At 43.1% G+C, this 12,104-nt stretch overlaps 1 protein-coding gene across 6 annotated transcripts in view; it reads right to left on the bottom strand.

Moving 5' to 3' along the window:
- Window positions 1–12,104, bottom strand: part of LOC139229946 (coiled-coil domain-containing protein 134-like) — a 39,634-nt gene that overhangs the window by 3,650 nt on the left and 23,880 nt on the right. For all 6 annotated transcript variants that reach the window (XM_070861606.1, XM_070861607.1, XM_070861602.1 and 3 more), the window contains exons 4-6: window positions 10,142–10,226; window positions 7,741–7,922; window positions 2,253–2,324 (exon numbers count right to left, since the gene is read on the bottom strand). In XM_070861606.1, the coding sequence (XP_070717707.1) occupies window positions 2,253–2,324; window positions 7,741–7,922; window positions 10,142–10,226 (339 nt within the window). The remainder of the gene's footprint in view (window positions 1–2,252; window positions 2,325–7,740; window positions 7,923–10,141; window positions 10,227–12,104) is intronic.

Genomic DNA, 12,104 nt, shown 5'->3' with positions numbered 1-12,104 from the left:
GCAGATCATTTAGGTCACTGATTGGTGAGCAAACCCCAAAGGCAAAAAATGCAATTTTACTTTATTTCAGTTACGTGACTGAAAAAGACATACTTATAATAGTGCCATTTCACATCTCTCTGAAAAGTCCCAGAGTACTTCACATACAACAAATGACTTTACGGCACAATGGCTATCATTACTTATGCAAACACAACAGCTATTTTTCCACAGAATTACATCGAATTTACAACACAGAAACAAGCCATTCGGCCCAAGTGGTCTGTGCCGGTGTTTATGCTCCACACAAGCCTCCTCCCACTCTACTCCATCTCACAGTATCAACATATCCTTCCATCCCTTTCTTCCACATGTACTTATCCAGCTTCCCCTAGTTTCGGTCTCTCCCACACAGTGGAAACATCTTCTCTACGTCTACCCTATCAAACCTCTTCATTATTTTAAAGACCTCTCTTAGATCAACCCCTCAGCCTTCTCTTTCCTAGAGAAAAGTGCCTCAGCCTGTTCAATCTTTCCTAATAGTTATAATCTCTCAGTTCTGGTATCATCCTTGTGAATCTTTTTTGGACCTTCTCCAGTGCCTCTATATCCTTTTTATAACCAGGCCAGTACTGTGCACAGTACTGTTGTGGTCTAACCAAGTTTATATACAAGTGTAACATAACTTCTCTGCTTTTCAATTCTATTCCTCTAGAAATGAACCCCAATGCCTGGTTAACATTTTTATGACCTGGTTAACCTGTATCACTACTTTTAATAATCTGTACCCACATATACACACACACACACACACACACACACACACAGGTAAACACCCAAACACAGAACTGACATCCTAGTATACACGGGGAACTGTATAATCCGTGTAGGAAGGGCACAGGCTGGACACCACCTTTCACTGTCCTTATCTCAGTAACTTGGCTTCCGTAGAATTTACAGCACAGAAACAGGCCATTCGGCCCGACCGGTCCTGCCAATGTTTATGCTCCACACAAGCCTCCTCCCACTCTATTTACTTTGTCTCACCCTATCAACATATCTTTTTATTCCTTCCTCCCGCATATACTTATCCAGCGTTCCCTTAAATGCATCTATGCTGTTCGCCTCAACAACTCCATGTGAGAGTTTCACATTCTCACCAATTTGTGTACTGCAAGATCCCACAGACAGCAATGACATGTCAAAAATTAAAATGTTCCTTTGGTGGTCTTGGTTGAGGGCAGAATGTGGCCCAGGACACCAGCAGATCTCCATGTGCTTCTTTAAAGATCACATGGTGCTGTTCAATGTCCAATTAAACTGCTGGATCAGGCAGACTTGATTTAACACTTCATTTGAAGAATGACATTTCTGATCATGTTGCACTCCCTCAAACTAGGTAATGATTCGACTGATGTAGAACCATACGCCAAACATCAGAAACTATCCATCGCAAAGTCACAAGAGTAGCACCTTTTTAAAAGGTGTCAAGCACTTTGAATAATAAAACTATATTTTAAAAATATTAATTAGTAACCAGGTTACAATAAAAAGACTTGCATTTATATAGTGCCTTTCACAACCAAAGCACTTTACAGACAATTAAATACTTTTGAAGTGTTGTAATGTAGGAAACGCCGCAGCCAATTTGCGCACAGAAAGATAACGCATACAGCGATGTGATGATGACTAGATAGTCTGTTTTAGTGATGTTGATTGAGGGATAAATATTGATCAGGAAACCAGGGACAACTCCCTCTTCTTTGAAATTGTGCCATAGGATCTTTTACATCTACCTGAGAGGGCAGACAGGGCCTCGGTTTAATGTCTCATCCAAAAGATGGCACCTCTGAGTCCAGCACTCCCTCAGTATGGTACTGGAGTGTCAGCCTAGATTTTTTGTGCTCAAGTCTCTGGAGTGGGACTTGAACCCACAACCTCTGACTCAGGCGAGGGTGCTGCTCACTGAGCCATGGCTGACACTACCGTGGTTACCATAGTGACCCAAGAAACTTAAACAAAAAGAGAATTTTTAAAAGATTTTATATTTTCTGGTTTAATAATGGTTTAAAATGAGAGCTGAGGCCAAATGCTTCATCAGAATAGAGCACCGCGAGGCAAATCAACCTGCACCGCTTACGTGCACCACATGGTGGCAGTGTTGGAAACCTGGGAACAGGTGTAGCTCCAAACTAGAGACTGGAAATATCTCACATAGCAGAAAACAAGAAAAAAAATCAATGATTGAAAGGAAACGGAAGGTTATTACTCACATCTTCATTCTCATTTTTAAATGGATTTTTATAGTCTGGAGATTTTTCACTGATCCCAAGCTCCTGCGCCATCTGTTGGGCAGTGAAATAAGAACACAATGTAAATTCAGCACTTTCTATTCTGCATATTAAACGATTAACATCACAACAGGCAAGGGCTCGAGTCTCTGACTTGCCTGGAACTTAAAAACAACAGAATGCTGGAAATAGATAGCAAGCATCTGAAAGCATTCATATTTATGATGGAGACCATTCATCGGAAATGTTATACGTGAGAATCTCATCACTTGGTCCAACCTTTTCTTTCAGATGCTGCCCAACCTACTGTGCCTTCCCAGCATTTGCCTTTTTAATGACCGATTTCCAGCATGATTTAAAAAAAATCTCTGCCTGAGACACAAACTTCATCAGTCGCCTCGGTGATTTATCTCAACCATTTCTCTGTTGGGCCAATAGATGGAGCATGGGCCAACAAAAGCAAAATACTGCGGGTGCCAGAAATCTGAAATAAAACACTCGTCAGGTCAGGCAGCATCTGTGGAGAGAAAAACAGAGTTAACGCTTCAGGTCGATGATCTTTCATCAGGAGTTCCATAGAATGTACAGCACAGAAACAGACCATTCGGCCCAACAGGTCTGTGCCAGTTTACGCTCCACACGAGCCTCCTCCCACCCCTCTTCAGCTAACCCTATCAGCATATCTTTCTATTCCGTCATTACCTCAATTGTGATCATTAACCCTGCCTGGTTCACTATTTTAACAAAGGAATGGCCGATGGAATGTATTTGCTTCATGGGTTCTTTGCTTAAGAATTCATAGCAACACATTGCTATTAAGAACAAGCTGGTTTATTAGCAAAGGTTTATCACTACACATTACCAGTTCATCCACTAGGCTCACAACCACCTGCCTCATCGTGGATCCCCCGAACCCAACTGGCTGGGGTTTTATTGAGTCTTGTGAACATCACGTGACTGGCTAAGCCACTCCCAACTCAACATCTCTACAATTATTTTAGTTGCAGCTGTAAAACAAATGTAAATCAAATGCTGCCTCATTAAAGGGACACTAAAACCAACATATTAAACAAATTAAACTTTGGACAGTAAACTTAAATCAAATTAAAATTTGGTTTCCGGGGATGATGATGCACTCCAGTCCCTCCGGCGCCCACTTCTCGCGGAAGGCCGTGAGCGTACCAGTGGACACCGCGTGCTCCATCTCCAGGGACACCATGGCTCGGATGTAACCGCGGAAGAGAGACAGGCAGTCAGGCTGAAAGATCCCCTCGACCGCCCGCTGCCTGGACCGGCTGATGGCCACTTTGGCCAGGCCCAGGAGCAGTCCTACGAGGAGGCCCTCGGACCTACACGCTCCCCTCCGCATAGGGTACCCAAAGATCTCAACAGCTCTACAAACCCGAGAGCATACGCACACGTGCATGCATTACAGCCTCATTTTTAAAATCTTACCCATTTTGATTATATTTATTTTTATATAAATCAAAATTCCATATTTTTGTCACATTCATCATGTGGGAAATTTCTACCGGCTACCCACATCCAGCCACTTAATGCTACAGCAGGGACACCCTCCTCCTACACAGTAATCTGTATTAGATTTCCAGCTTCACTTAACATACAGTTTAACAAGTCAGATAGTATAGAACTCAACACTATATCTTCTTGCTGGAAAATTACACTAAGGGGTATATTTTTTTAAATTCTGCTACTATTTCCCAGCTCAAAGTTGCTCAAATCTGCCCGTTACTTAAAAGTTTGTGTCAGAGAAGGTAGTGGATATCGTCACAGGAGAAGCTACTCAACAACTGTTAAGAAGTATGCTGAAGTTTAGACAAACCAGTTATTTTTTATAAGAACATAAGAATTAGGAACAGGAGTAGGCCATCCAGCCCCTCGAGCCTGCTCCACCACTCAACAAGATCTTGGCTGATCTGGCCGTGGACTCAGCTCCACTTAGCCGCCCGTTCCCCATAACCCTTAATTCCCTTATTGGTTAAAAATCTGTGATTTGTATACATTCAATGAGCTAGCCTCAACTGCTTCCTTGGGCAGAGAATTCCACAGATTCACAATCCTCTGGGAGAAGAAATTCCTTCTCAACTCGGTTTTAAATTGGCTCCCCCGTATTTTGAGGCTGTGCCCCCTAGTTCTAGTCTCCCCAACCAGTGGAAACAACCTCTCTGCCTCTATCTTGTCTATCCCTTTCATTATTTTGAATGTTTCTATAAGATCACCCCTCATCCTTCTGAACTCCGAGTAAAGACCCAGTCTACTCAATCTATTATCATAAGGTAACCCCCTCATCTCTGGAATCAGCCTAGTGAATCGTCTCTGTACCCCCTCCAAGGCTAGTATATCCTTCCTTAAGTAAGGTGACCAAAACTGCATCCCGTGCTCCAGGTGCGGCCTCACCAATATCCTGTACAGTTACAGCAGGACCTCCCTGCTTTTGTACTCCATCGCTCTCGCAATGAAGGCCAACATTTCATTCGCCTTCCTGATTACCTGCTGCACCTGCAAACTAACTTTTTGGGATTCATGCACAAGGACCCCCAGGTCCCTCTGCACCGCAGCATGTTGTAATTTCTCCCCATTCAAATAATATTCCCTTTTACTGTTTTTTTTTCCAAGGTGGATGACCTCACATTTTACGACATTGTATTCCACCTGCCAAACCTTAGCCCATTCGCTTAACCTATCTAAATCTCTTTGCAGCCTCTCTGTGTCCTCTACACAACTCGCTTCCCCACTAATCTTTGTGTCATCTGCAAATTTTGTTACACTACACTCTGTCCCCTCTTCCAGGTCATCTATGTATATTGTAAACAGTTGTGGTCCCAGCACCAATCCCTGTGGCACACCACTAACCACCGATTGCCAACCTGAAAAGAACCCATTTATCCCAACTCTCTGCTTTCAGTTAGGTAGCCAATTCTCTATCCATGCTAATACATTTCCTCTGACTCCGCGCACCTTTATCTTCTGCAGTAACCTTTTGTGTGGCACCTTATCGAATGCCTTTTGGAAATCCAAATACACCACATCCATTGGTACACCTCTATCCACCATGCTCGTTATATCCTCAAAGAATTCCAGTAAATTAGTTAAACATGATTTCCCCTTCATGAATCCATGTTGCGTCTGCTTGATTGCACTATTCCTATCTAGATGTCCCGCTATTTCTTCCTTAATGATAGCTTCAAGCATTTTCCCCACTACAGATGTTAAACTAACCGGCCTATAGTTACCTGCCTTTTGTCTGCCCCCCCCCTTTTTATTAAACAGAGGCGTTACATTAGCTGCTTTCCAATCTGATGGTACCTCCCCAGAGTCCAGAGAATTTTGGTAGATTATAACGAATGCATCGGCTATAACTTCCGCCATCTGTTTTAATACCCTGGGATGCATTTCATCAGGACCAGGGGACTTGTCTACCTTGAGTCCCGTAGCCTGTCCAGCACTACCCCCCTAGTGATAGTAATTGTCTCAAGGTCCTCCCTTCCCACATTCCCGTGACCAACAATTTTTGGCATGGTTTTTGTATCTTCCACTGTGAAGACCGAAGCAAAATAATTGTTTAAGGTCTCAGCCATTTCCACATTTCCCATTATTAAATCCCCCTTCTCATCTTCTAAGGGACCAACATTTACTTTAGTCACTCTTTTCCGTTTTAAATATCGGTAAAAGCTTTTACTATCTGTTTTTATGTTTTGCGCAAGTTTACTTTCATAATCTATCTTTCCTTTCTTTATTGCTTTCTTAGTCATTCTTTGCTGTCGTTTAAAATTTTCCCAATCTTCTAGTTTCCCACTAACCTTGGTCACCTTATATGCATTGGTTTTTAATTTGATACTCTCCTTTATTTCCTTGGTTATCCACGGCTGGTTATCCCCTTCTCTTACCGCCCTTCTTTTTCACTGGAATATATTTTTGTTGAGCACTATGAAAGAGCTCCTTAAAAGTCCTCCACTGTTCCTCAATTGTGTCACCGTTCAGTCTGTGTTCCCAGTCTACTTTCGCCAACTCTGCCCTCATCCCACTGTAGTCCCCTTTGTTTAAGCATAGTACGCTCGTTTGAGACACAACTTCCTCACCCTCAATCTGTATTACAAATTCAACCATACTGTGATCACTCATTCCGAGAGGATCTTTTATTATTCCTGTCTCATTACACAGGACCAGATCCAAGATAGCTTGCTCCCTTGTAGGTTCTGTAACATACTGTTCTAAGAAACAATCCCATATGCATTCTATGAATTCCTCCTCAAGGCTACCCCGTGCGATTTGATTTGACCAAATCGATATGTAGGTTAAAATCCCCCATGATTACTGCCGTACCTTTTTCACATGCCTCCATTATTCCTTTGATTATTGTCTGCCCCACCGTGAGGTTATTATTTGGGGGCGTATAAACTACACCCACCAGTGACTTTTTCCCCTTACTATCGCTAATCTCCACACACAATGATTCAACATTTTGTTCATTAGAGCCAATATCGTCTCACAACTGTCCTGATATCATCCTTTAGTAACAGAGCTACCCCACCTCCTTTCCTTCTTGTCTATCTTTCTGAATTGTCAGATACCCCTGTATGTTTAATTCCCAGTCTTGGCCATCCTGCAACCACGTTTCAGTAATGGCCACCAAATCATACCCATTTCTCCTGGGCAAGAATGCAATGATCTAGTGCTGTACTGTGCACCATTCTGGACTCCATATTATAAAAAAGATACAGAAGCACTGGAAAAGGTGCAAGAAAGATTTACAAGGATGATACCAGAACTGAGAGGATACACTTATCAGAACAGATTGAACAGGCTGGGGCTCTTTTCTCCAGAAAAGAGAAGGCTGAGGGGTGATCTAACACAATGAAGGGGTTCGATCGGGTAGACGTAGAGAATATGTTTCCAATTGTGGGGGAGACTAAAACTGGAGGCCATAAATATAAGATAGTTACAAATGAATTCAAGAGAAACTTCTTCACGTAGAGGGTGGTGAGAATGTGGAACTCGCTACCACAGGGAGTGGTTGATGCGAATAGCAATGATGCATTTAAGAGGAAGCTGAATGAGGGAGAAAGGAATAGAAGGTTATGCTGATAGGGTGAGATGAACAAGAATGCGTAGAGGCTCGTGTGGAGCATAAACATCACCACAGACCAGTTGGGCCGAATGGCCTGTCTCTGTGCTGTAGACTTGATGTAGCACATCACTTCACAGCAGAGTAGTTCGGCAGGCAAGTTGCTCAGATATCTGCCAATGCCACTCTATAGTTGACCATTAGGAAGTGCCAGTGGTCCCTTTCTCGGATTGGTGGGATGAGACTGTGAACCCGTCTTACAGGGAGTTACAGACTTACTGAATCTGTATCCAAACACTCCGCACTAGTCTCCAAGCCCATAAATCTATGCCAATAGTGCGGCACATTGAAGATAAACAAGGGCTTTAAACGCTCTTCTCTCACCAGATTTAGAAGCTGTGTATGTGGCCCTCCATTGAAAACTCCTGTTTGGTTACAGAAACTGATTCCCCATCGGATTAAGTTGTTCCAGTTGGAGTTGCGATCAAAGTAATGGTGGACAATCTTCGGAAAACGCAGCACTACATCCCCAAAGAAGGCGGTGTTTTCAACAATGTGCGAATAAGCTGGAAAGGAAAGCAGGATTGCCACATTACTGATGAAAGCTTATTCATACCAGTCAAAGACAGATACATCAAAAGGATAAAATGTTCCAGACTGGCAGTACAATTATATTGCCTTCCAAATTCCACATATTATACCCCATTTTTATGCTTTTTCGTTCCTCCTGAAAGTGCTGACATTGGACTGGCATATGGCATGCATGTAAAAGATCCCACGGCACTATTTCGAAGAAGAGCCGGGGGGGGGGGGGGTGAGGAGTTCCCCCGGTGTCCTGGCCAATATTTATCCCTCAATTAACATTACTAAAACAGATTCTCTGGTCATCATCACATTGCTGTTTGTGGGAGCTTGCTGTGCCCAAATTGGCTGCCTCAGTTCCTACATTAAAATAGTGACTACACTTCAAAAAGTAATTAATTCGTTTTAAAGGTTTTGGGACATCCGGAGGCTGTGAAAACGCTATATAAATGCAGGGCTTTCTTTTTAGTTTAGATGTTAGTGGGTTAATCAACTGTAGAGAACAAAACAGCTGAAACTGATCATGTCCTCATCAGTTATCTACACCCATTAACTTTTTATTCATTCTCAGGAAGTGGGCATCACCGGCAAGGCTGGCATTTATTGCCCATCCCTAGTTGCCCTTGAGAAAGTGGTGAGCCTTCTTGAACTGCTGGAGTCCGTGTGGTGAAGCTCCCACAATGCTATTAGCGAGGGAGTTGCCAACAGATCACGCAGGATAGTGACCAGGTACGGAGATCTTGACTGGTTTCCCCTCTCGAGCCCAACATATAGACCAATTGTAGTATCTCCCTCATAGAAGTTTATAGCACAAAGAGGCCAGTCAGCCCATCGTGTCTATCCCAACTCTGTGATCGAGCAATCCTAAACTAAATCCACTGCCCTCTTCCCTCCCCATAGTCTAGTATCTTCCTCCATGCAATGGTCTCTACCTCAACCTCTGTCAAAGTGTGCAATACTCTAACAAACCCACTGTAAAGGCATTTTTCCTAACCACTCTCCTCATTCTCAGTGATTATTCTAAATCAATGACCCCTTGTCACTGACTACCTAACCAGTTGAAATCGTCTTTTCCCATTCACTATCAAAACTCTACATAATTTTAAAACTCTCGACTAAATTTCATCTTAGCTGTAATGCATGTACTTGCGAGTATGCTCAGAGGTTTGTTGAGCTGTTGAGTTGGGAGTGGCGTAGCCAGTCATGTGTTGTTCACAAGACTCAATAAAACTCCAGCTAGTTGGGTTAGGGGGATCCACGATGAAGCAGATGGTTATGAGCTTGGTGGGTGAACTGATTATGTGTAGTGTGATTGTTAAACCTTTGTTAATAAATCAACTAGTTCTTAACAGCTAATACAAAAGCAAAATACTGTGGATGCTGGAATCTGAAATAAAAACAGAAAATGCTGGAAATCATAACCTCTGCCCATCTTTGGCTGCCTTTCCCTCTCCCCCCTCCCCACCCCATTCCACCCTCGAGCTTATGTTTTTTCTCTCTTTGTCTCCAATGGCAGCTGGTAATTATTCCGCCATTCACACCCTACCTATACTAATCTTTTTCTAACTCCTGCCATTACCATTTCAATTTAGCCCATGATTCCTTTTGTCTCTCTAATCTCTCCTGCCTTCCACCCTATCGCAGACCTTCCCTTTTGTTCTTTCCTCCCCTCCTCCTTTCAGTGCTTCTTAAGAATCTGTTCTTTTCGAACACTCTCCAGTTCTGACAAAGGGTTGTCAACCCGAAAAGTTAACTCTTGTTTTTCTCTCCACAGATGCTGCCTGACCCGCTGAGATTTCCAGCATTTTCTGTTTTTAGTTCTTAACAGCAATTGCTATTAATTGCTATGAATTCTTAAGTAAAGAGCCCATGAAGCAAATAATTACATTAGCTTTCTCTGCTCCAACTGAAATAGTTTCCAGTAGCTCAAGCCTGAGGAAGCAGACAGGGCCTCGGTTTAACATCTCATCCAAAAGATGGCATCTCTGGCAGTGCAGCACTTCTTCAGTACCTCACTGGGAGTGTTGGCTTGGAATATATGCCCAAGTCTTTGAACCCACAACCTTCTGACTCGGAGGCGAGAGTGCTACCCACTAAGCTACGGCTGACACCCAAAGGGAACAAGGGTCAAAGGAAATGCTTAAAATGTTAGTTTTTTTAATACAAAGCATAACCCAAGGAAAAATATTCATCCTATGTTCACCATCTTTGAGTTTCTCATCATGGGGCAGTGGTCCACCTGCATGCACATCAGCGCCAATCAGTATGGTCTTGGAGTCTTCCAGGACCTAGAATAGATAGAGATCAAATTGTGTTTCAATATAAAAAAAGTCATGTTTTCTAACTCCTTCTAAAATCAGCTTTAACATTCTTTGGTTTCCAATTTTTCTGCAGTGTATTTTCTTTCAGACTGCGAGTGTGATAACTTCTGAGAAACTGCTTTGAAGAATTTATTGGGCCAGTCAGTGTGAGGGAGCTTTGTAAAGATATACAGCTGAACCCGTTGACTAGGATAGATTGGCGAATGATACTGAAGGGGTTGACTGTGGATGGGCAATGGCAGACATTTAGAGACCGCATGGATGAACTACAACAATTGTACATTCCTGTCTGTCGTAAAAATAAAAAAGGGAAGGTGGCTCAACCGTGGCTATCAAGGGAAATCAGGGATAGCATTAAAGCCAAGGAAGTGGCATACAAATTGGCCAGAAATAGCAGAGAACCCGGGGACTGGGAGAAATTTAGAACTCAGCAGAGGAGGACAAAGGGTTTGATTAGGGCAGGGAAAATGGAGTACGAGAAGAAGCTTGCAGGGAACATTAAGACGGATTGCAAAAGTTTCTATAGATATGTAAAGAGAAAAAGGTTAGTAAAGACAAACGTAGGTCCCCTGCAGTCAGAATCAGGGGAAGTCATAACGGGGAACAAAGAAATGGCGGACCAATTGAACAAGTACTTTGGTTCGGTATTCACTGAGGAGGACACAAACAACCTTCCGGATATAAAAGGGGTCGGAGGGTCTAGTAAGGAGGAGGAACTGAGGGAAATCCTTATTAGTCGGGAAATTGTGTTGGGGAAATTGATGGGATTGAAGGCCGATAAATCCCCAGGGCCTGATGGACTGCATCCCAGAGTACTTAAGGAGGTGGCCTTGGAAATAGTGGATGCATTGACAGTCATTTTCCAACATTCCATTGACTCTGGATCAGTTCCTATGGAGTGGAGGGTAGCCAATGTAACCCCACTTTTTAAAAAAGGAGGGAGAGAGAAAACAGGGAATTACAGACCGGTCAGCCTGACATCGGTAGTGGGTAAAATGATGGAATCAATTATTAAGGATGTCATCGCAGTGCATTTGGAAAGAGGTAATATGATAGGTCCAAGTCAGCATGGATTTGTGAAAGGGAAATCATGCTTGACAAATCTTCTGGAATTTTTTGAGGATGTTTCCAGTAGAGTGGACAAGGGAGAACCAGTTAATGTGGTATATTTGGACTTTCAGAAGGCTTTCGACAAGGTCCCACACAAGAGATTAATGTGCAAAGTTAAAGCACATGGGATTGGGGGTAGGGTGCTGACATGGATTGAGAACTGGTTGTCAGACAGGAAGCAAAGAGTAGGAGTAAATGGGGACTTTTCAGAATGGCAGGCAGTGACTAGTGGGGTACCGCAAGGTTCTGTGCTGGGGCCCCAGCTGTTTACACTGTACATTAATGATTTAGACGAGGGGATTAAATGTAGTATCTCCAAATTTGCGGATGACACTAAGTTGGGTGGCAGTGTGAGCAGCAAGGAGGATTCTATGAGGCTGCAGAGCGACTTGGATAGGTTAGGTGAGTGGGCAAATGTATGGCAGATGAAGTATAATGTGGATAAATGTGAGGTTATCCACTTTGGTGGTAAAAACAGAGAGACAGACTATTATCTGAATGGTGACAGATTAGGAAAAGGGGAGGTGCAAAGAGACCTGGGTGTCATGGTACATCAGTCATTGAAGGTTGGCATGCAGGTACAGCAGGCGGTTAAGAAAGCAAATGGCATGTTGGCCTTCATAGCAAGGGGATTTGAGTACAAGGGCAGGGAGGTGTTGCTACAATTGTACAGGGCCTTGGTGAGGCCACACCTGGAGTATTGTGTACAGTTTTGGTCTCCTAACCTGAGGAAGG

The sequence above is a fragment of the Pristiophorus japonicus genome, chromosome 19, assembly GCF_044704955.1.
Source record: "Pristiophorus japonicus isolate sPriJap1 chromosome 19, sPriJap1.hap1, whole genome shotgun sequence".
NCBI classification, from domain to species: domain Eukaryota; kingdom Metazoa; phylum Chordata; class Chondrichthyes; family Pristiophoridae; genus Pristiophorus; species Pristiophorus japonicus.
Note: the sequence above shows the minus strand (reverse complement) of the source record. Positions and strands in the feature narration are given on the sequence as shown.